Source organism: Lepisma saccharinum, chromosome 6 (genome assembly GCF_977018435.1).
Source record: "Lepisma saccharinum chromosome 6, izLepSacc3.1, whole genome shotgun sequence".
Lineage (NCBI taxonomy): Eukaryota > Metazoa > Arthropoda > Insecta > Zygentoma > Lepismatidae > Lepisma > Lepisma saccharinum.
Window position 1 is genome coordinate 29,302,203 of NC_139234.1, and position 26,456 is coordinate 29,328,658.

General features: G+C 39.4%; 1 protein-coding gene across 3 annotated transcripts in view; it reads right to left on the bottom strand.

The window, feature by feature from the left end:
* The window catches only part of Btk (tyrosine-protein kinase Btk29A), a 442,185-nt gene that overhangs the window by 22,672 nt on the left and 393,057 nt on the right, over positions 1-26,456 (bottom strand). For all 3 annotated transcript variants that reach the window (XM_083123700.1, XM_083123702.1, XM_083123701.1), the window contains 2 exons: positions 25,495-25,578; positions 12,256-12,320 (listed from right to left, as the gene is read on the bottom strand). In XM_083123700.1, coding sequence (XP_082979826.1) covers positions 12,256-12,320; positions 25,495-25,578 — 149 coding nt within the window. The remainder of the gene's footprint in view (positions 1-12,255; positions 12,321-25,494; positions 25,579-26,456) is intronic.

A 26,456-nucleotide genomic window follows, 5' to 3' on the forward strand; every position in this document is an offset into this window, starting at 1 on the left:
GACTAACTGGTGGCAGCGGTGGAATTAGTGACTAGGATACCTCAGTTAACAACTTTTAAAACTACATTGCATAGACAGCGGAGTGTAGCGCAGGAGTGCAGACTCAGTCAAATCGTCGAGAGAGGGGTCCCGGGTTCGATACCCGGTGGAGGCACAAGTGGTTCGGATCCCACTTTAAATTGTAGGTCCAGTCCCGATTAGCCTTACTGTGCATAAAGGGGACTTAAAACAACAAATAAAATCGTTGAGAGGAAGTGAACTTGGATCCAGAAATTTTAGTCATGGCAGTCAACACTACTACTTCTAAGCAGCTCCCATAAGTGACTGAGGTTAGAATGAAAGTTTGTCTTGTTTTAAGTTCACTTGTATGCACAGATAGGCTAATTGGGAGTGGGCCTACAGTTCAAAGTGGAATTCGAATCACAGGAATCGAACCCGGCTAGAATGCAAGTGTTTTCTCATACTCACATGGGAAGTTGTTTATGTTATTGTTTCACATAATTTGTAGGTAGTCACACGTGGTCTGAGAAACAGAAAAGTCACACATAGCCTACGCATAATTCTCTCGAGGCAGTTTGTTGCAAGAACTTTGCTTGCAGGCCACGGACAATAACTTTCATGGGTAAAAAAGTGTCCCATCATAAGGTAGAGAGCATCCTGCTTAGAGCAATGTATGCGCTCCAAACGTTGGACGCTGACGCCGATATAACCTGGCTCGCAAGCCGAGAACACTGTTCGAATCTCCACAGGCATATAACAAAAATGCATCATACCCAAATGACACATCTGGCGTAATACCTAACGTGCCAAATTTTGGAAAATAGGGGCTGATAGCGTGTGTGAGAACCAGAGCGACTTAACTCTAATTTATCAAATTAATAGGAGAGGAAATAATGTATTCTTAGGAATATGACTCTTAAACGTGACTCCGCCTTACAGATAAGAATTAGAAGTGGAAAATGTCGATTTTCTCCAAATACTCTTCAGAGGATTTTTTTTTAACGAAACTGAAAACAGAATTTTTGTAGTTACGTTCCTCTGATTCCCGTAGGACGATAGGTGAAATACATTTCATGAGCGATGTTTCAAAGAAGTTGTGTTAAGATGTCAAACATGTAGCCGACAGCCATGTTGTATGAAGAAAGCATATAGGATAAGCTCCAATCACACTTAATCTAGGCTCACAACAAAGATAGCGGCTGAGTGACCTAGCGTAATGAAAGGCAAAGAAAACAGTCAATCATTGGAAAAAACAATTAGTTTCATGTTTAAGATCATTCTATCAATTAATGCAGTTGCTTATAAAAATAAAAAATGGTCCAAAATGCTTCAAAGTAATTGAAAATATGAGGCATTGCGGATACGAAGGGCGAACTCAACAAAGTACATTGTGATGGAAATGCGTTTCAAGTTGCCAGGCACAGTGCAAACTCCATAAAATCTTTGAAAATCACGCATGAAACATTCCGATCTACAGTTACCAAGTTTTTGTGGAGCTCGAATTGTGCCTGACAACTTGAAACGCATTTCCCTCACAATGCACTTTGTTGAGTTCGCCCTTCGTATCCGCAGTGCTTCATATCGTCTCTGGAAAAACCCAGAAAATTAATACGCCCATTCAAATTTAAAACCTTTATTTGCATACTAAATAGAAAGAATTTTCACCAGATACTTGAAATTAGTTTGAGAAAATCTAAAATAAGAGGAATTCCTATCCCTGTTCTCGTGTTGATATTTCCTGGCAAATACTCTGTAAGAGGCTGTCGCGGTATATTGCCGCTCTATACATTGAAGAATCAATGCTTTATAGTCCGAAGTCGATACTAAAGGTTCATGGACGTCTGCAGGATTTTTTCCAAAGAGGGGCAAGCAAGGTAGTTTTTCCGGGGGGAGGGAGGCAAACAAGGTGCATAACAGTGTTGTCTCCTCAAAAAACATTGCTTTAATTTGAAGTTATCATATTCATCTTATTTGAAAATAAGATCCTTAGGAAAATATTTGGACCTAAAAGGGATGAGGAGATAATTAGAATAAATAAATCAAGAAGACTTAGGTGGGCAGGCCATGTGGCACGGATGGGAGAGGAAAGAGGAGTTTATAGGATTCTTGTTGGGAAACCTGATGGTAAGAGACCTTTAGGAAGGTTAAGACGAAGATGGAGGGACAACGTTGAGATAGACCTAAAGGAAATCGGTAGGGATGGAAAAGAGTATATAGATCTTGCTCAGGATAGGGACAGATGGAAGGCCTGTGTTCTGCAGCCATGAACCTTCGGGTTTAAGAAGGCTAGAGAGTTAGTTAGTTAGCTAGTTATGTTCATGCAATAATTAACATATATTATTGCAGCTGAAATGGAATTGTGTGAGATATATATATAATTTTTGGTTGACTTTCATTTTCCAGGTGGGTCGTGCACCCCCCCCCCTTGCCTCTCTTTCGGACTTCCATGCAAAGGTTCTATTTTTATTTCGGTTAATCGCGATGATAAAGGATGTGATAGGTGATGGAAGTGGTATAAAGACAATGACCCAACCCATCCATATTTTCTAGTCCAGGCTCTAATCCGACATCTCCCGGGTTCGAAACTTCGAATCCCGGTCGGGCTTGGTTGTTTGTGAATGTCCATTCATCAATTTCATCATTTCATCACTCATCCCCATCTTCGCAAATTAGCCTAGAGGCACAAAACGCGAAGTAAAATAAACTAAATCAATCAATCTAATCCGACATTAGACTTCGCAGTTTATTACGCTAACCAATTTGCCACGGGATCGGCTTCTTCGTGTTTGTCTGCTTATGAAATGATTAATTAGTTATTCAAACTATATAGGTAGGAAAGCTATATAAAATAACGAAACAGAAAAATAAATCCACTTAACGTCTTGTAGTACTATCATTAACCTACAATTTCATGCTCACAAATCCACACAGAAAACTTCTTGTGGCATTAGTTTTACAGAATGGCCTTGGGGAATAAACATCGCCCATTTCCTGCTTCAGCTCGAAACAATTCAGGTGCCTTATCGAAGCTGCTCTTGAGCACGCAGGGTTTCTAACCTACTTCGCCGTAATTCAGTTGTTGTATCTTGATTAATATGCTGTATTGTAGAGTCAACCGCAGATTAAATAGGAGAAAAAAGATTTTCCCGACGGAAAATAAGTTAAATAGTAATGCTGCAAACACCGAGGCATTCTTGATAAGACGCTTGAGGAGCGTCGAGCAAACTTTCCTGAAAAAGCACAACCCCAGTATCGAAGGTCATGCTACACGTGGATTGGCAACTTTCGGGAGCATGCTGTCTGTCTACACAATTCTACCCAAATACCTGTTTGAAAATGAATCTCCTGTCCGCATTTTATTTTTCAAATGTACTTCTGACATTGTAATCATTTTGCAATTATTTTTATTTGTTCTTATTTTGCTTCGCTTTTATGTGACTTTTATAATTAATCGAAACTATGAAGATGGATGATAATTAGATTAAATTAATGAACAGACACCTAAAAAAGATATTTACAGACCAGGACTCGAACCCGGAACCTAAAGCGGATAGGTTGTGGGGAAAACCGTCAATAACTCCCGCCACGAACTTACTTATAATTTTTGTAATTTCTCACGAGTATATTTTGTTCTGTTCATGCATAATACCTGCTTTCGGAAACTTAATTTATAAGTGACACACTTATAGGGACAAGCCACGTATTGTTTGAATGGAGGGACACATCTCGTTCATATACTACTAGATACAATCATGGACTATACTTGAAATGGCCTCCCCGATGGCGCAGTGGTAGCGTCATCGCCTTGTAATGAAGGGGTCCCGGGTTAGATACCCGGTGGAGGCACAAGTGATTGGGATTTCACTTTAAACTGTAGGTCCAGTCCTGATTAGCCTAACTGTGCATAAAGTGGACTCAAATCAATCAATCATATATGATGGAAGTTAAGAAAAAGATAAAAATTTTAGAAGAGATACTGTGAACAAGTCGAATTGGAGAGAGATTGTATTTTGTCTTTTGTCTTTGTTAAATGTATTTCATGTAGTTTATATAACATGAAGTTATAAGTTAAATAAATGTTGTTTTGTTCGTTAACGTTTGGCCTAATTGAAGATTATTACAATATACTTGAAATGTGACGTGCTAAACACTACTTTCGGAGATCAGTTGGACATGGCAATTTTGATATACAAGTTGGATTTTTCTCTACTTAGATTCATTATGTCCAAATTTTATCCTAATAGATAATCTCCCAACAACGCAAAATGTTTTAATTGACTCGAATTCACAATGACTCATATACAGTGTGTTTATAAATGAACGGTGGGGTTTCAAAAATTAATAATACATCTATATATTACCTTACACGGGCAAAACGTACACCGTAAGCAGCAGCAACTGTCCAAGTTTATATAACTTTATTTATATTTGTATAAAGATAGAAATCAAGAGGGGGCAATTGCTCCTCTGTGCCTCCTTGCAGGTGCTCTTGACCGTCTGGAAGAAATAGTGCACGACAGACGTGAAAACTAAATCCATCTTCAGTACCCTTTTGTCTTGCTACTCTTAGATTCTGTAACCTTTCTTTCTATAGTTCAATGTTTGCCCCCTAACCCCCTAGAATTGATTTCCGTACAAGTTTGAGAGCTAATCTCCCCTGCACCCTGTGGTTGCGCCACTGCACCTTCTTCCGCCGTTGTTGCTTTGTGAACTTTCATCTGCTTGAAAATACTTAATTTTCTTCAAGAGCATAATATCGTTTAATAACCGGTGATAAGATTCCTCAACCCTAAATTTCTGGATTAAAGTATAATAATATAGGAGCATGGAAATCTGAAAGGGGGCGAGGATGGCCACATCTCCCCTTTAGAAAACGAATGTCAGCTAAAAGTATATATTTCACGCGTATAATTTGATCCCAGTCATAGTAATGTACATTAATTATTATAATGGGAATGCAGGAATGCGATAATTTCGAATTCAAGTGGTGTTTCTTGAGGGGGCAACACTATTATCTGGTTAATATGCCCCATGGAAAAATACCTTGCTTGTCCCTGCGTCGAAAATATCGGCAGACGTCAATGATTAGGGGGTGGGGCATGTGCCCCCCCCCCCCTTTGCACCCCGTGCGCACGTCTATGACTACTCATTTCTACACTAGTTGGAAGCTGTATTCAATTTCGAGCCAAAAATGTAATTTTCAAATCAGGATTGTTAAACGTCCACGAACCCATAAATTCTAATGGGTTCTATTGGGTTCCGCAACAACACCGGAACCTTCTTTATCGCACAGTTTTAATTCGGTCCAAGTTGCGTATTCTTTCATTTCAATATGGAACTTAGACAGTCTTTAAATTGATCCGGAAAGAAGGTCCCTGTGCCGTATTTCAATTGATCCGGAGAAAAGGTTCCTGGAACGAATTGAAATATTTTAAACATAAAAAGGCTCTTTACGGTCCAGATCCATTTATGCTTGCTAATATTCCCTGCTGAACCGGAATTGAATTGATTTAAAATTCCTGACCCTTTATCAACCCTGGTTGAAATTCATTTTTTTACAAACAACCATATTTTTAACGGCTATTACACATTAATCCCATACGATATACTGAAAGGTAAGAGACTTGGGCTATTCCTTTTTCTTCCTTGATGTTAAATAGATTATATTCGTCACGCGCCTATAACGTTACTACCTAACATTTGTGAATTGTTCTTTCCTTGTAACGTTAACATCTAACATACTGAATTTATTTACGTTCCTTATGCAGATGGTATGTACCCAACTGCATTTTGTTCCGTTCCGCTACAGTGGTTTACATTTTGTTACATTCCTATGTAACGTTAATTGACCATATTGCCTTTCACTTCATTCCGTTACGGAGGATTGCATTCATTACGTTCCTATGTACCGTTATTTACTACCATGTTGCATTTCGTTACGTTTTTTTGTAACGCTAGTATATACCACAATGCATTTCGTTACTACGTTCCTTGTATCCTTGTAACGGTAGTATATACCATATTGCATATTACGTTATGTTCCAATGTGCTCATTTCGTTCCGTTCCTTTATAACGTTAATATCTACCATAATACATTTTGTTACGTTCCTTGTAACGTCACTCTATAAGATATTGCATTTCGTTACGTTACATGGGTACCAGCAGTTGAACCATACTCTTACTCCTACAAAATGGAACGTACCGTGTAACGCAAATTGGGTACGTTACGACTCCCTGGTTTGATGCCTGCTTAACTCGACACCGGGAGTGACGTCCTCTCAGGCTCGCGATTGGGAAAATATTTGTTTCAGAGATCAGGGTTATGTCTATACGTCCTGAAGGACCTATGAAATGGATATACGAAAGTAATAGAAATAATATGCGTATATATGTATATAAAATACAAGTACATGTGGGCCACTTATCAAAAAAGTCATTATCATTTGATGTAAAAATCCAAAAACATCATTATTTCTGATGAAAATAACACGAAAATCACCCCTTCAATTCTTCTCACGGAATGAGTCAACCATATGATTCTTATCGGAAACTGATTCTGTTCTGTTTGAGGCAAAATGATTTATGAATTACGATTGCACTGAAGAGGAAACGTGTCCAGCATTACAGACAATCATTATTACTGGGATACCTATAGATATTTCATTTATTTATTTGAATTTGGTTTATCAGCGTCGCTTTTCCGCTCCTTCAAACCAATCGTGACGAAGGCGATTATCAATCATTAGATGAAAGCACCTTTAATGTCCTTGACGGAACTCAAAACCAGAACCTTCTGGAGCCGGATCCTGAGTCGCCCAGTCAACATGTTCTGCCACTGACGTACGCAGGGAAGCTGATGGGAATACGGCCCCTCCCGGAATTTTGATGAAATTAATGTAGTAAAGAACTCGAGAAGAAAAGTGATATGAGCCCCCTCCCTACAAATGACCCCCGATTACCATTTTTCTCTTTGAAGAACTTTTAAAATAAAGGTTCAAAATTGTAATTATGAAATGTGTTATTGTGTATCCCCCCCCACCCAGAACGCAGCAACGTAATATGTACCTTTACAATCCCAATCTCTCCGAAATAGAATTATGTGTATACCAATGTGTTAATACACCGAGGCGAGGTCGATAGTTGCAGAAGGAACTAACAAGAATCGCAAGGAACCCTCGCCTAACGACTAACGATTTCACCACCGACGATTCTGGGTTCCAGTTTCGGACTGAGCACGAATGTTCCATCATAACAGTCATCATCACGTTGGAATTAGCCCAGTAATAGTAATACGACGTAATTTCTTTCTTAAGTAAATGAACGGGGTATGATACATATACACAAAGAATATCAAAGTTTCAATTTCTGGCCATAGTTGGAGAAATACATACATTGGTTACCCCTCTATACTGAAAATTCTGCGGGCGGCCAAGCTTATCGTTCGGCATGTTCTTTCATCTTTCAGGGGTAAACAGCTGAAAGCCTACTTCATAATTCATACAGGGCTTCTATCCTTTTTGTTGAAGGCCTTACGTGACGCATTTGGCAGACGAGCATCACCTCCTTCATGTTCACACATTTTGAACCCACGGTTTCTTCCTGCGAGAGCAAGACTTCAGGGTAAGGCGCGATATTCTCGGTCAAAGGACTTTGCATTCATATCCCGACCATTCATCATACTTAGATGTTTCGATGATTGTATTACTTCCGCCTGGCAATTGCTCCGATATTATTAATGGAGACGTTTTGTTGGTCTATAATTAAACTGCCTTCACTCCCCAACTCGCTTCCCCCGCAGGTGCAGGAAGAATAATTAATTTACCTCAGTTGCTCTGCTTTGTATTCACTTTCGATAACGTGCGCTGCCTTGCATGTTGTTAGCGTGAGTACAAGGAAAAGGAAGGAGGAAATAAATATGCACGCTTGGTTTTCCCTATTCTCCTTCGGTTTATTGAAACGTATAGGTTACATAGGCGAAATCATTTGGGGCAGGGGCACTCTCTGCGTTACTCGAAATATTTCCCCCAAGTTAAGAATTTGTTTCTTTTTGTTGTTGTTGTTGTTGTTGTTGTTGTTGTTGTTGTTATTTTACGTCGTTTTACTGCCGCTTTTGGCTATCGCGACGATGAGGGCTGATTATTAGATGCAATTCATGAACGGACACTTAAAAACAGCACCCATGCCCACGCCAGAATTCCAACCTGGGAACTTCGGCGGCGAGATCCAAAGTCGACAACTTAACGAGTCGGCTAGAATATTATTTCACACGGATATAGATAAAAATAGTGTGTGCGCGCACACTCACAAAATGATAAGCCGTCTTCCTATCCTCTGTTCGTCTAGTAAGATTAGTCTAGAAGGTAGTTAGTTCTCATTCTCAACCTTCTTGAGACAACGATCCGGTAAATTCTTTTCAAAGACGAAGCCTTTATTTCAACAATGTTAGTCTGAAAAACTTCTCTAATTTTCTAAACTTGCAATCAAATATTAATTAATAAATTGTTACATAATCATAAAGAGTAGAGTAATAGTTCGATTATGTCTAGGCTTGCTGACAAATTTAAATATTTGTTGTGAAAACTTGTGGGCAAACTAAAACAACACATTTCCGGAGAACCTCTCGCGGCTGATGAACACTGGACTGACTAGTGGATACCCATACAAAAAAGGCAGACTAGAATACAATAAGCTAAGGGTTGGCGATGCCGGCGAAATAAATAAATAAACAAACAATGCATTTCTTCTTTTGAGAAATATCTTTAAATCCGCAGAAACGTTTTCATTTTTTGTTGGATGACGAAAGTAATGCAAGAGTCTTCCCGACACTATCGCCTTCTAATCAAGGGGTCCCGAGTTCAATCCTCTGAAGGTACATTGCGCAGTGATTCTGGCCACACTTTAAACTGCAGGTTCAGTCTCGATTTGCACCAAAGGCGAGAGCGTTAACCATTTGGCTACGCGAGAGTTTGGTGCATAATATACCAACATCTTCCATACAGAGAATATATTTTTTTATGGATTAATGGGAGTCAGCGTCCCCTCTGTCTCCCAGTTCACGACGCCAGTGCTAGGGTCGCACTTCCCTTACTTCACACATAGATTTTCGCCGTTGTAGAATTCTTTTATGTATATTTCTTGATGCTCGAAAAAGAGAAGAGAAGATAAGGAAAAGTCTCGAATCACGCGAGGAAACTATGGCCGCCTCAGAAATAGAGTATTTGCATACGATGTAAATGTGCTAGAGCAAGTACATTTGCATCAAGTTTTCAGAATTCACTCCAGCGAGTAGCTGACTGACAGATACATCGATTGTGAATATTATATGCAACTCTCCTGAAGGGAGAGATATGGCAGTGGTTCCTGAAATTTGTATTAATGCTTGCTAGTTCCTAGCATTTGTTCCTCCCATTGAGTTTGTTTGAATGCAACAGTTAGGCATGATTATAGAGAGGGGGAGAATGAAAGATGAGGGAGGTATACTGTTTCGTGCACGAATATCGTAAATGCGTGCAATGAAGAATGTCATGAGACACCTGGCTAAGGTGACCAGACGTCCCGTATTAGCCGAGACAGTCCTTTTTTTTTAGTCTCTGTCCAGATTTATCCTAACGTAAAACGGGACGCCAAAATGTTCCTCTTTTTATGACAATAACTTATCGGCATAGAATTACTGCAACAATACACCTTCTCTACAAGTATTACGAACTATTACGAACTATGGCATTCACAGGCGTCACTTGGGATGTAACTTTGGGAGGGGCGAGGGTGCAGAATCGAACTTTGAGATTAACTTGAGGGAGGGGGGATCAAAAAGTTTTCAAGCCCATACAAATATCATCCAGGACTATTTTGATAAATATCTGTTATATTTGCAAATTCATAAAAAAAATACTCGTTACCTTGCTCATCAGGTTCCAGGAGGTCAACAAAAGTACCATTAACTTGTAAATTTTCATAAACCTGGAAATTTTGGAGGGGCAACTGCCCCTTTCCCCACGTCAAATTACGCATATGATAGCATTGCTGGGTAGAAATTATTTCATATTTCAATATGAAAAATGTGCCATATTACAATTTTCTTAAAATATTGGAGTTTCTTCTCTGTTTACCTGGAACAAACGCTCCCACTGAACGAGTGTTTCCATATATGAATGCTTTGTGATTGATTGATTGAGTTGGTGTTTTAAGTCCACTTTATGCACAGTAAGGCTAATCGGGACTGGACCTACAGGTTAAACTGGGATCCATGAATGCTTTGTGGAACAGTGACAAGAACGCTCTTGCAGTACAAACTTTGAAAGCTACGTTGATTAACAAGGTGAACTTCAATCACACGTGTGTAAACTTTTACAAAATGTTATTTGAAAAGAAGGATGTGCTGTAGAAGATCCATTTATAGGCAAAATATCAAAATGGATGACTCCTAACTCTATAGGACTCCTTGGTTGGAGTGCAGTGCATATCACCATGTTGAGTAAATTTACACTGTATTTATTTTTTAATTAATTTTTAAACATAAGTATTTTATTTATGATGAAACAGTTTTTGTATTAAAATGTGAACATTTTGCCGCCCCATTTCCCCTTCAGAAAAATATAAAAAATATCCCATTTTGTTGTTTTAATGACCTGGTCACCTTACTACACCTGGCAGAAATTTCAACCCGCCATTTCCTTCTACCTCTTTTCTCGATATTTTTATTTCCATTTCGGTTATTTTACATCCCTTTTCTACCTCTTTGGTTAATGGCGACGATGAGGATGAAGGGACAAGCATATAACACACATGCCTTAACCAGGGTTCGAACCTGGGCCCCTGGCTTCCTGGCTCATTACTACGATCTCTCGATATCAACAGGGTGAAAATTATAAATGGATTTAGGAGGAATTCGCCTTCAGATGCTTCATCTTCCTATTTCTGGTGCAAATAATATCACGATGCTTTGAAAGAAATTACTGGAATCTCCAGCTGTAAATTTTTCAATTACCACACTGGCTATCAATATTTGGAAGCACTGCCCCTCCCCCCATACACGCACAAGGTGCCGTCGTACAACAGCAACAAATTTTCAGCTTTCTTTGTAACGTTTTGCTCGTCGAGGCCTCGTTTCGTAGTTACGAGCCCTCGAAAAAAGACATTTTCTGTCCTGTGTGTGTGAAACCATGCATTAAGGTGCGTATACATGTGCGAACCGAACCGTTCGTGAACTGCTTGTGAACCGCTCGCGAACCTCCAGATTTTCTATTGGTTTTGTTGCAGTTTTTGATGTAATTATGGAGTGGTCAGAGAAAAATGCACTAAAGCTTATTGGTATTTATGAAACCAGATCTTTACTCTGGGATCCTAAACATAAGGACCATTATATATATATAAAATAAAAAAGCCTGGAGGGAAATAGGTGCCGAGATGAATATTTGTGCAGACAAATGTGACTTCAAATCCATCATAAGCTCCCTACGAGTGCATTTCTTATACAGGTTGGTGTGCCACCAACGTCGTTGTTTCCTCTTCTTCTTGCACAAACTAGCCATCACTAAAGCCGCACCACTCATCACCAAAATCGCTTACTTTTCCTCACGCGAAGACACGATGACAAGATGAACACTGAACAAATGATTGCCTGTGGTTCGCGGTTTCCCATGGATCGTTGGAAGTTTGCTTGTTGAATAATTTCAGCGAACGGTTCACAAGCGGCTCGCAAACGGTTCGGTTCGCACACGTATACACACCTTTAAAGTTCCTCTGCAATTTAATTTTCTGTCGGATAAGATACAAAAAAAGATAATATGCTACAGAGTCAGCATCATTTCAGCAGACACCGGCACAGTGAAGTTGCTGGATGTAACAGTCCCCTTTTCCTTAAATCATGTCTTCAACACCACACATGCATGGAGTTTCACCTTCCATTTTCTGGTTTTTACATTAGAGAATGGAATCATACTTTTTGTCTGGAAATCTTCACACTCCATAAGTCACTGTCTTGAGTGGTCACAGATATTATCAGTAGCATACTAAAAAGTCATAAGTGTCAGTGGCAACCCTGAATCTATACCGCACGGCTGCATATATACAGGACAGAAAATTACTTTTTTTTCGAGGGCTCGTAATCTGAAAACGAAGCCTCAACGAGCACAAGATAACTGCAAAAATGTTGTTCGTCTTGAAGACCTCTGTACGCTGTGAATGGTTGTCGGTGTTATAGGGCCACTTCCTGTATGTATACAATGTCTTATCTAGGAATGAGAATCACTCACCCTTGTTGGTCCTTGACTTTCCACCAATGTTCTTGTGAATCATCTACTACTTCATATTCGGCACCCTGAAAGTAGAGAGAAGAACATAAGAACTTATTTAGCAAGCTTGTTTTTTTTTATTATTAATGCAATAAATTACGTTAAATGAAAGTGCAAATTCACAGAAAACAGATTTTATGGCGTAGTAGCACAGGAAACAATATTGCGCCTTGCGACGAAGCTCAAACTGTCCAATTTGAGTTTCTTTTGTTTTGCACCCACCTTAAAAAAACTTGTTTTGGATTATTATTACTGAAATAACTGACGTTAACTGAAAGTGCAAATTAACAGCGAGAATACTTTACGCTGTACGAGCATAGGAAACAATATAGCGCCTTGAGACGACGCTCACACTGTACAATTTGAGTTTCTTTTGATTTGCACCCACTTTATACACAGATAGGCTAATCGGGACTAGATGTACAGTTTAAAGTAGACTCGGAAGCACCATATATCTCCACTGGCTATCGAGCCCAAGGCCACTTGATTACCAGGCGACGACATTACAATTTAAAGCGGGTTCCTAAGCATGTAATCAAGATGTTCGGAGATCGATACCCAGTGAAGGCACATTTTGATTCGGATTTCACTTTAAACCGTGTAGTGCCGGTCTCAATTAGCCTTTTTGTGCATAAAGAGGACTTTAAAAAAGTCAACTCAGACCTAACCATTGTACAATGTGTTTGCATCGGGATCGAACCCAGGACTCCTTGAGTTCAAGACGACAGCGTTACCGTCTCGCCATCGTGGATGTCCAATGTTAGTCCCGCGCAAAAAAAAAAAAAAAAAAAAAAGTCGACATTCCGCTTATGGACATGGCCAACTTGTTTCTGTCATTGTAAAACTCCGATTCTCACCGAACTTTCCATCGCCGTATAAAGTTCTGCGGAGGCCACAAAACTCTCCCGGGTCACTTGGAACAAATACATAAGCAGAACGAGAAAAACGCCACGACTCAGTCGGTGCACAGGAGAGACTTTGCAGATATGCAAAACATCATCGGGCCCTTCCTTCCCCGCGGGGCCGCTGTTCAAACGGCGCCAAGTTACTGCCGGAAGCGGGCATCTCCCCACACACGATGGGATTCCTGGAGCAATTAGATATCAGGCTGAAGGTTTTGCGACGATTAAACTCCGGCAGAGTGTTTTTAGTGGCTCCGAGGGCGGAATGGATCGAAGCGAGACCCCGAGATCAGATTACTTGAAACCGAACACCGACATTTACAAGAGCAATCAAAATGCCAACTTCTCTTATTTGCAGCACCCAGTGGAAAGGATATCAAATCTCGCCTAATGAGGACTGGACCACAACCAGGTCGCTCATTTTGAAGTATCCTATTATTTTATTTCCATCTTGAATACGTTTAAAACTATATTCTTTAACTGCCGCTTTAGTAAATATTTATGCACCGTTGCAACTTAGGAGACAATCTTAAGTGGACATTATTCAATGAATATTTTACTCTTTACCTATTCGAACAATATATCTCGAAACAGCAACACTTTCGTCTTCTTGCCGTTGGTGGGAATCGAACCAATGAATTACTGCTGCTTTTGTTTCTGCGCGAGGTAGTATTTAAACTCATTTTATGCACAGAAAGGCTAATTGGGACAGGGCCTACAGTTTAAAGTGGGATCCGATCCAACAAGTGCCCCAGCGGGTAGCGAAGCCAGGACCCCTTGATTACACCACGACGCCACAGGGGAGGCGCTCTTTCTTTAAGGGATAGTATGGAGAAGACACTTGACAGGGTCTCATGTGTGAAGAGGTTTGTTTGATTCTGGTCTGTGGGTCTCCCCGATGGCGACTTATGTTCAAGGGGTTCCCAGGTTCAATTCCCGGCAGAGGCAATGGAGGCAAATTTCGCAGTTACACACACACACACACACACACACACACACACAACACACACACACACACACACACACACACACACACACACACATATATACCCCTTGAACATAAGTCGACCTCGTTACCACTACTCCATCGGGGAGACCCACAGACCAGAACCAAACAAACCTCTTCACACATGAGACCCTGCCAAGTCTCTTCTCGATACTATATATATAAAATAAGGAATGTATACAATATATCATCGCACAACTTCCACAGCATCTCCATGCTGTTTCTTCATTCCTCACAACTGTACCCTGCGGATACGACAGACAACTATGTGATACCTCTCTCGTCTCATACGCACTGGTCAAGTCCCGACGATAATATATTGGTGCGAAATTTTATGCGATATCGGGAACTAGGGGCCACAAAGACAGCATACGGTTAAATCTAGTAACCAAGGTGGCCACCGTCTCATCAACGTGATCTGTAAAGCGTTGGGATAAGTTTTCATTGAGATTCTGGCACATCACAACAACGAGCGAAAGGTTATCTTTGCTGTAACTTGAAGAATTTGTAGTTTCTTGTTTTTCGGAGTAACTACCTGTTGCGTAATTATGAGAGGTAAATTATGAATAAACCCATTTGTGGTACCTAAATCTAGTTTTTCTGTACGTAAATGCTTTCTATTCACTGCAATGTTTAAAGTTCTCGTAGGGTTGATACAGAGATGAGAAAAATCTCAGACATAATATTCGAGATTTCGCGAGACGGGACCGAGACAGATCTACTTAAAATCGAAATGAGACTTACTGTCTGAGACTCTCGATCTCATTTGAGTCTTTAGTAAACTATCATGTGAACCAACAACAACATTTTACTATGAGACTTACTCAGACAGGTTATCATAATTGCAAAATTCATCTCGTGGTGACAACTGTGCAACATGGTTTAATATATTCAGGATAAATTGTTTCTTTTCTGTTGTTCGTAGCTTTGAAAGCGGTGTCAAGAACAAAGAAATTTACTCTCTATACGTTGTGAAAATTTGTGCGGTGACGAGCTGTATAGGCTCGAAACTCTGCCAAGTTATATGCGAGCACGCGAAATGAGAGTTGAATACACACCTTGAACCGTGAACAAACTGGGATGGGTTTGTCCACTGCAAATTTCCTGTTTTCTTCCGTCCAACATATCGTAGGCAGGAAATGAGTAGGTGCAGCATAAAACGTTCTGGCACTCTGCACATGTATAACCATTTTATATGCTCTGCCAACTGAGTGCAACACATCTTTTCAAATCCATGTTGAGCAGCAAAAGTGTTCACGTTACGTGTGGCACTCTTGCACAATACTTCTGGTGATTGGCTCCATCCTGCAGGCATAAATTTGTTTCGAGTAGATCGTGATGTACGACAAAGTGGAAGGAAATTCTGTTTTCGCGGTGAACTCCATCCTGCTTATTTAGGCAGCGGTAGAAATCCAAAAATCCGGAGCGGAGGGCAACAAAAGGTAAGAAAAAAGGTTGAAGAAATTAATCGAAAAGCAAGTTGCAAAAAAGTTAAACGAATTGCAATAGATAGTTAACGCGAATGTACATCCTTGTGTGTTCAGCAAGAAATTGCAATCATGTAGAGAAAGGTTTATAAATGACGTTGTATTTTCAAGTGTTAAATATCCCACTGTATCGAGACGTTGGAACATCCTGCACTTACAGAGTCTCACACTAAGCTTGGTAATCCGTAGCACAGGAGATATTTTGAACGAAAACTTGGAGGAGGAGAGAGAAATTTTCCACATTTTTTATTGGGAAGATCATGTAGATATGTCATATTTCATGTTGATACACTCCTGTTCAGAAAAAGTGGCACATACTTCAATTGTCCAACCTTATAAAATGTGCCACTTTATGTGAACAGGAGTGTACAAAAAAAATTATACACATACTAAGAACACGACTTGGTAGGATACAACTGTAAAAAAGACAGGAAATATTTTTATTTGTATTTAAAACGTTAACACAAAATTTTGAACATTGTACGATAATGTTACCTATTAATGTTACACATAGTTTTAAAGTTTAAACAATTTCCAATAACTTTTGTTTGGATATTTCTTTCATATTTTTCTCTACAATCAGTTTCTCCCTGAATTTTTCATCGCAATTGTAATTACTTTTCTTTTTATTCTGAAACGAAGAGAAAAATGACTGACTGCATCTAGAGATAAAATGCGCATAACCTTTGATAACGGATACAATGTAAAGCAGAAATAATAATAAAAAAGATCAAGTCTCTATGTTCAGTTATGGTGGAGAGAGCGAATTGATGTCTGAGGGTTTTCAAAAGACGTGGTATTTTTTCGGAACTCATTCTGAATGCATCGAAAAGGTTTCGTTTTGCTACTGATTTTGTTCACGTTAAAGTCTTACTTTAAGACTATGGAGAAGGAGCATATCTGTATCAATGAACTGCGCAGTATAGCAAGAGGTGGAGCTACAGGCTGCCTTAGCCACTGCGCGTCATTCTCCTCGCTGTTGCCCACCCCAAACGTCGAGTAGGTGACAACTATGGATACGAAATTCTCTCTCTGTGCAGAGTACCTAAGATTACCCACAAAGATACAGCTCGTCAACTCAAGCAATTGGTAAGACGATATCATTACATTGTCGTATTTGTTCACAGCACTTTTATGAAAATGGACATACCATTGTAGGGTTCTCAGTTTCTTTGAGAATGAACCAGTGTTCGACGGAAAATGCCAATAGGGCGATTAGGGAATTACACTAACAGGGCAGGGCGTCTTGAGTAAAACATATGACTTACTTAGAAGAAAGCTAGCTGGATCGGCATTGGTCCAGTTAGATATACGGGCCTCCCCGATGGCGCAGTGGTAGCGTCCTCGCCTTGTTCGGGGCCCCGGGTTCGATACTCGGTGGACGAACATAGTGGTTCGGATCCCACTTTAAACTGTAGGTCCAGTCCCGATTAGCCTTACTGTGCATAAAATGGACTTAAAAAGCCAAGTCAATCAATCAAAACCAGATAGATATATGGACATGGAAGATATAAATCGATTGGAAAGTTTCTTTAACTTTATACAAAGCGCAGGTACTTGGCAATTTCTTTGAGAGAGAATGATAGAATGAGGTTACTATTCGTCTATCCAATTACTCAACAAATTGATACTGGTCGACCAATCGGCTTGCAGAACTTTTCCTATGAATTCGTGGGGTGCGAATTATTATTATCATTAAATTAATCACAAGTGGCGCTCTTTTCATAAATTTTAGACCTCAATTGCCGTGTTGATAAAGATATGTCATGAATCGCCTTACAATAGCTTTACATGGTTCATGTAATGAACAAAAATGAATGATCTTGTGTTACCATCTATTAATAAAAAAATGTGAGTTTGATAGTTTCAAGCGTAATTTCACTATAATTAAAAAGATAATAGTAGGAACTAGACTGTTCGTTTTGCACAGCTCCATGGCCAGAAGGTGTACCACGATCTTCTCCAGTAGACCGGTCCGGTGCTGCACTGAACAAAAGTAACGACTATCTACCTTGGGTATCATTTTCCAAGAAAGAAACCATAGCTGAAGAAAACCATCAAAATTCTGCCACCTCTCTGGATTCGTACGTCGCTTATTTATTACTCAATATAAAGCATGTACCGTGATCATATATCATTTATGCATTCGCAGCTCGAAGGCTGGGCGAGTATCAGTTTTCCTAGAAGTGGAGAAGAGGCGAGGGAAGATTTCTAAGCCGGGCTCTCCCGAGGGACGGAATCTTTCATTTAACGGAGCGAAGGAAATGCAAATGGCGGCGTCGATAGAATTTATATCTAGCGTTCCCAAAGAGTAATTAAATTCTCCGCGCTGCTGTTTTAAAAGACTGCCTAATTTCTTGGCAACACTCTGCTCGATTCCAAAATGAACGTCTGAGTTAGTTGTCGGGTTTTCTACAAGAATGACTCGTACTTGGCTATGGAAAAAACAGAGTAGGTGGATATTTCTATGAGGTTACGTTAGACATGTCATGGCCACGGCCAGAAATTTGATATAAAACTCTTTCTTTTTTTCGAGGCGCTTAAATACAATGCTAAACATAGTATTAACATTGCTCTTCACTTAGAACCAGAAAATAATGTTCTCATTTCGCATTTTTGGCTTAATGGTAATTTTTCGGTTTTTAACTGCATTTTGCAACTTTCTCGGCTGTTTCCAGGCCAGGAACCCCCCCTAGGTCCTGGCGGCTCAAGTCTTCCATAAAGCGGCTTCCACTAGGCGTGAGAATGCTTTCAAAAGGGCACGAAAATGGGAAAATCCCGACATTTGAAATGTACCAAAAATATATATCTAACCATCAGCCATAACTGAACGAACCCAAAAGTTGTAACTGAAATCCTGGAATGAAGGGGGGGGGGGGGGGAGAGAGCAGGCTTCGCGGTAATAGTGGCTACGGGGTTGGTTGTTTCGTACATTTTAGTCGTATTTGCTGCTCCCAAACCAAAATTCTACAACGGAAAATCATGTTTTTTCACGATAGCTACGAAAAAAACTGAAAGACTTATAAATTACAAATTTCATGCGTTATGAACATGTCTATTCTTGACTGGATTCTATTTAAAACTGCAAATTTCAATATATTTGGATCTATACATTCGAAGCCGAATATAATAGGCTCACGGTGGTTTTGAATCTTTTGGATAACGAGATAATGTAGACCAAATACACATATTGCTTTAAATACGAGATTCTTTGAATGACAGCTTCTTGCGTTTGTCAAGTTATTTGAGGGTGCACGAGGTGTACAATTCGGATCGAAGGATTTGGGAGGAGGGGTACTGTACCTGTCCCAAAAGTAGAAGGGATATAATGTACCCCTGTGTTCCCTTTCCTGTGCCAATGTACTTAACTACCTTTCCATCAAGGCCAAGGTATGCAAGAATGTAGTAGGAAACTAAAAAAAAAAAAAAAATCTTGTCCAATACTATTTTAGAGCTCTATGCCTTCGTTATTCTGATATGAAAATCCTACAAGTACGCATTAATCAATCAAAGAGTGAGGAGGAAACGAACGTAAACCATGGCATTTATGCTTTATGTGAAAACCACGAAGCCGCAAGGTTAGGCACAGATTTAACATGTTTTGCGAACGTTCCCCGATTCTTTGGGCGTGTCTGATCGCATTACGTTGCATAAATACTGCTTCTACGTACAAAGGGACGAACGTGCACTGCATTCAGAACAGGTTTTCTCCTACGCGTGTGTGGGCAGCGAAAGGATATGCATGCAGCCAAATCCTGCTTTTGCGAGGAAATCCATCGGCGACGGCTCCGAATCACAGCAAAGTTGATGTGAAAAGTTTCGACGGTTGCGATAGTACGTACGCACTGCGTTGCACAAGTTACTCTAGAATTCGACGCCGAATCAAAACAAACTGGAGGGGGGGGGAGAGAGAGAGAGAGAGAGAGAGAGAGAGAGAGAGAGAGAGAGAGAGAGAGAGAGAGAGACACACACACACACCGCGTAATAAAAGTCTAAATATGTTGGGACATGGGCATTTCAAGCTACGAAAAATAAAGAAAACTTGTTATTTTTATTGTTTATAACAGAAATACAGAACAGTTAGTATTCGAACAGAATAACCAAAGGAGAAATTGCGTTAGACCCCCCCAAAAAATATTGTAAAATGGAGGAACCAAGTTATGTTTTTCATATTCTACTATTCAATCCAAAGAATAAATGTTTGCAAAGTTTAAAAAAAAATATGTGGAGGTCGAATAACATAATTATATAACTAAAATTACTCCCTAAACTGTTAATCATGTTCTTGGACGATGTATGTAAAAATTAATAACGAAACTGAATAACTATGAATTTCAGTGCACTAACTCCATGAAATATAGAAAACAATGCAAAAACATTTGTGTTGCATAATCAGTCATTTGGTGGATCGAGTAGAAATCTCTCTACATAATAATAATAATTATTATTATTATTCAGAATTAAACGCGTTTATTATTATTAGTTTACAATAATTAATATTATTTCTACTATTCAAGTTTTATTAATTAACAGACCCACACCCTACAAAACTTCATGGCGATGTCCAAGGTTGGGGACCAGCATTACAGGTACCAGCAAACAAGTGAAGTCGATAAATTTGTGCTCTCTTAGTTTAAATGGAATAAAGTGGGCTTAAAACAAACTCAATATCAATGTTAAGTAGGTGTGCGCTATTTGAGGTCAGATAGCCCTTGCAATATATTTACCCTCCGATGTTGATTCAGCTTGCATTATTGTTGCGACATACATGTTTGATCGAAATGCATTTTCTATGTCTGTATGACCACAAATAGTGAAACAAGTTCAACCTGTGCACGGTTGTTCCACATAATTATTGCGTGGAAATATTTAGTGATAATTTTATTTCGGTCACAATTTACGACGCCAAGGGTCCCTGGTTCAAATCCGTGTTCTTTTTTTAATTTAATCAATTTCATCATATCATCACACTCATCTTCAACATCGCTATTACCCAAAAGTGACAAACAAGCGAAATAAAATAAACCAAATCGAAAAAATCATATCGAAAATCGAAAAAAAGCACTCGCTTTTTCCTACTCAAAATCTCAACAGAAAAATGCACGTATGGCGACGTGCTTCCGTTAAAATACAGAATGTGACCTCAACCTTGTGGCACCACAGCTAACGACCTGCGAAGAATTCTCGCCTATGGCTACGAAAACTTTTCCACCGGAAGTTCAAAACAACGTTTATAAGATACGAAGAAGCCGTTTCGTCCAAGAAAAAGCACAGACCGAATGTCAGTCATTTCCGTGATGGACACCAGATAATCAGGGTGGCTACTCTAGGACCATGATAAAATTCAAGTATTCCCGGTTTTCAAGGCGAAATTTTAAAAAAATCAAGCCTACAAGCACACGTTTTCTCTATTTCAACTTACGTATTACCGCCTCTCACCAACCACACACATACACACACAAATATATTAAGAATATATATAAAGGGTGTGTGATTCCAATGTACCAAAAAGATTTAATTAAATTAAATTAAACGGGATATATGTACGTATATTTAAAATATTTAGTTTAAAGTGTGGAGTTTACATTGCCACTTTAAATACTAAGACTCGAAATACATCTACAAACACAAGTCACAAATGTTACAGTTTCTATTCTAATCTACAAAAAAATTGTTAATTGTATAAGAATTTCGGATTAAAATTTACCTAATCATCTTCAAGATATCTTATCTTCCGTTTGTCCGACATTGTTATGCAAAAGACACTAACAAAGTAAACGGGTTGAGAGAATTCTGTTTTATTTTTCTTCCTGGATAAAAATAAAAATTAAACTGTGAAAAACTTGCCTCAGAGCATTTATAAATATATATAAATTCAATAGGATTTGGATTAATAAAAGTTGCAATTTTTCACGTCACTGGAGAAAAATTCAAGCAGAATTCACGCATAATTCCCGGAGCCAATAATTCACGCAGAATTCCCGGTGAGTAGCCACCCTGATAATGCACACGTACTGTACACATGTCACGTACAAAATGTAAACAAAGTCATAAATAAATAAAATGGTGCAGGAAGAGGGAGTACAGAAGGATACGTTGAAACTCCACAAAATTTTCAGATGGGGTCAAGTTCTCCCCTTAATTACGTGGATCGAAATTTTACAGATTACGACCATTGCACCAATCGAGAACAAGATGAGACCCTCGAGAATTTTCGAGACGAGAACGAGACAATTAATAATAGCTAGTTAAAATATTTACATAATCATCAAATAGTATCAAATACATTCCACACGAGTCTTCTGAAATTTTCTTCCCTTTTTACAAACAGGTGGAAATTTGTGGATAGTAATCAGCTAGCCCAACCTGTTATTTTTTTTAAAAAAATTAAATATAAATATCCTCAATACTCTGCGCACGTGCAAGTTTTGCGTACGACCAGGGATTGGGTTTATTTTTTGACTGACTTGAAATTTGACTGTTGGGTTAATCTGTCAGAACAATCGAATCCACAAGAGACGACCGACTCACCTTTGCAAATGCGCGTAATAATGGGATCAACCTGTGCAGCTTTTACTTCGTCTATCAGACATTTTGGGCAATTTTCCTCAGTGGTTTGGAGCTCCTTATTTACGTTATGTGCATGGGCATCCGGAAGGGGGGGCCAGGCGGGTCGTGACCCACCCTGGAAAATGAAGTCAACCAAAAATTATTTATTTTTGACATATAACTTCATTTCAGCCACAACAATATTTATTAATTATTGTATGAATATGATAAATTCAAATTTAAGCAATGTGTTTTGAGGAAACAATACTATTATTGGGGAAAATGTGCCTTGTTTGATCCCCTGGAAAAAAATACCCTCATTGCCCCTCCCTGGAAAAATCCTGCGGACGTCAATGGTTCTGTGCATCTGATTATTATTGAACTTTACCATTATTGTCAGACTCAACCGACCTCTATACGAACATGAAAAAAATGGTAATACAGTAAAACCTCGTTAATCCGGACTAATGGGGGGATAAGTTGACCGGTTTAACAAAAGTCCGGATTAACTGAAATAACCTAAAAGAACAGTAGAAAGTGCATTAAAACTCCGTTTATAGCAACCAAACGCGAATATTATGGTGTATTTCAAGGGCATAGGCCTAAATACACTATACAGTACAGTAAAATGTAAAGCAATACTGTGCATACAATGCAGTACGTACATACGCGATACCCATATTCTGCTTTTTTCTCTCTTTTTTAAATTTTGCCTGTCTGGATTAAGCGAAGTCCGGCTTAACGAGGTTTTACTGTATTTATGAACAAGATAAGAGTAGTCGAAGAGACGTGGATTCAAATTTCATCATTATTTTCATTGGCAGCTTTGCATCGCTGATGTCAGAGAAGAAATCCTCTGATTAATTAACGGTTTCGTCGATTCTTAAAACTCACATGTAACTAAAAAAAACTGCATGAATACGGTTTGTTTGTTTCAGTCCCCTATATGCACAGTTAGGCTAATCGGAACTGGACCTAGAGTATACAGTGGGAGCCGAAGAACTGGGTAATGTGCCTCTAGCTGGGATCGACCCCGGGACTCCTTGATTACAAGGTGACAAAGCGTGAATATAGTCATGGAAAAACTGGGCACATGCAAAGATTTCAACTTGGCTTTGCACATACGAGACGGATAACTTCGCGAAGGGCATATCTCTCCAACTAGAAATCTATATATCCGCAACCCTCGGCTTAGTGCAGGGGGAGGGTAAGGTAAATGTAGCACACAAAAAAAGAGACAACTTGTTGAAGAAAATTTCAGGATATTCCATCTCTGGGTCCAAAATGTTGAAATATACTTCTGTAGCATAAAGAGTTGAACATAATGAAATCTTTTTGTTAAACTTGGCAGGCCCACGCACTTTTCTTCATGTATTAAAAAAAGCAAGGAAACTATGTTCGCGAAAAAAGGGGGTTGATGGAGAAATGACAACAAATCTCTGCAAACAGCGTGTAATATTGGATATTCGTGTCGGGAATCGGGCTGTTACCCGCAGCTGTTCGGTTTACACGGGTATCACCCGCCCGTTAGCATTTCCGATGTGATGTCACGCAAAGCGCTTTCGAACGAACACGCTCTGCTGAAATCACACACAAAAAGAGATTTTTTCTCTTATCTGAAAGCACGCTCGGACATAAGCTTGCCGCCATTTAGAAAATGAACAAGATTTTCCTGAAACCTTTTGTGTTGAGCGATCTCTGGAAATAACTCATCTACGTCTCGTATTGTGCTTTGTTCTTTATACATCTGTAGGTTAATCGTGACGATAAAATCTAACACATGCTGCGATTGGCTAACCGGAATTGTATCTACAATTTGAGGTTGGATCGGACGCACTGTGCAATATGACCACAGGGAATCGAGCCGTGGACCACTTCATTACAAGACAACAGTGTTGGCACTAATAGGAAGACCCTATGCAGTTGTAACGCTGTTACACGCGTGAATCACTTTTGGCGTAACCATTACTCTAGTCAGTTATTATTATTATTAAGACGAATGAATATTTCAACACGTGAAGCTTACCTTGCGAAGAAGTAAGAGGAGGAACTATATTTGACACCCTTGTTTCTTTGTTTATTTTCTCCGGACGCTGGGATAACAGGATTTCCGAGGAAGTAGCCACTGACGTAAAAAGTTTGTCTCCTCGCCTCGCTGGGTGTTAAATTTTTGGAAAAGACGTGTTGATGCGCTACGTTTGATCTTATTTCACTTGATCTTTGTTTTGACTGTTACGAGTGTTCACTTGGAAGCTCTTAAGAATTGTGTGAGAGTTTCAGCTTCCTTCTTTTTAGTTCTAGGTGGGATCCGAACCACCACCGAGTATCGAACCAGGGACACCTTCATTGCAAGGGGAGGCCCAACAATGTGTGATTGAAGATAACAAAACGATGCTATTTTCAGGCCAAGGGTTTCCCCATGAAAGGAATTCGTGGAGAGAAAGGATCACACTGTCCACAATGCTAATTTTTCATGCAGTTTTATTATTTTGAGGGATCCCTTGGAATGTCATTTTTCCGGGATGTGTTCAGTTGAGAGCAAATGTTATGGAATCACAACACAACCTAAATACATGTATAATTTATATTCCATTTTGGCAGACATGCCGAGTAAGGGCGAAATCCAAAGGTACTACACGATGCAATGTCGGTTTTTAGGATAGGCTGTCGATTCAATTATTATTTTTTTTTATGTGTGCCGAAAACAGAAATTTAATCTTGACTGTATAAGGAACAGTCGTGACCGTGTAATGTCCCTCAAAAATTAAGAAAATAAAAACCGTCTTATACCCTAGGAAGAAATCAATACGGAAGAGGAAAGTTAAAGAGAGAAAGATGGGGGTGAATGCTAGACCAAACTCTTAAAATGCCAACTGCATTTCCAACTCAGAATCGAGTCATTTCGGTTGAACTGAGGCACAAAAGACAAACTAAAACATTAAGGTTTGATTTTCGCATTTTCCATCTTACTGTAAGTACCAAATTATTATTTTTACTGTAAGCTAGGGATTTATATTCGAAGAGATTATATGAATACACTGCATTTCAATCATGGGCTATTCGTAAAAAAAAGCAAGACGTATTTTCGGCAACCTGAGAATATTTCTTTCAGCATATCTGGGCTTCCAGAATTCTTCGTATGCTGTACTTTTGATCTGGGTGAGGATCAAGATGTAGATTTAGAGTTATTTCAACCGTTCACATTCTCTATGTGGTGTTCAAAACAATACAAGAAGTAGTTTTAGTTCGCACTTACCTTTTCCAACGAGAGATCTCCACTTTCTATAGCCTTAAATGGATAAAGCGCCACCACTACTTTCGGCCGAATTAGAATCTTTTCCTGTAAAAGAAGAAAACAAAAGTAAAGTACTGTGCACAACTCTCCAACAATATTAACTAGCAAGTGACTAAGGTCCGTTCTAAAGTTCATCCCAAGTTAAAGGAAACAATTAGACAGAAGGGGGGGTTTCACATCGAAGTGACAAGCGACAAGGATCACGGGCTCTCTCCTGTCGGTAAAAAAGCATTCGTTGTGCATGCGTGACCAACAGAACGAGGCGGCGCAGTCTGAGCGACACGTGCAGCTTGTCGTAATCACTTCGGTACGAAATGTTGCATTTTTGAAGGTTCGTTTGCAAGTGTCGAAGATTTCATCAGTCGAATGAAGGTTTGTGCGGTCATGCGGCTACGGTGTGATTGATTGATCCACTGTAGTTTATTTTACTTCGCCTTTATGCCACTTTTGGCTAATAGCGAAGATGAGGATGAGTGATGATATGAGAGCCATGAAGGGACACTAACAAAGAACGCTCAAGCCGGGATTCGAACCCTGTAGGCTACGGTGTGAAAGAGTTCACGGTGGGACTTAGGACAACAGTGTTCTTAAGACTCTATACAACAGAAGACGCTGAACTCCTCATTCAATTTTGTTGCAGTATGCACTAAAAAAATACTTTCGAAAAATAAAATCCTCACCCAACGAGGTAACTGTCATCCGTAGTACCCTATTCCCAATTTTTTTCCTAGCATCCCCTCTCGTGTATCAAACACAATGTACAAATTCAACTTTTTGTCTTGGTGGGGGATATGGAAGATTATCATTATTATTGATTGATTGATTTAGTTTATTTTACTTCGCGTTTTGTGACTCTTGGCTAATTTGCGAAGATGGGGATGAGTGATGAAATGATGAAATTGATGAATGGACATTCACAAACA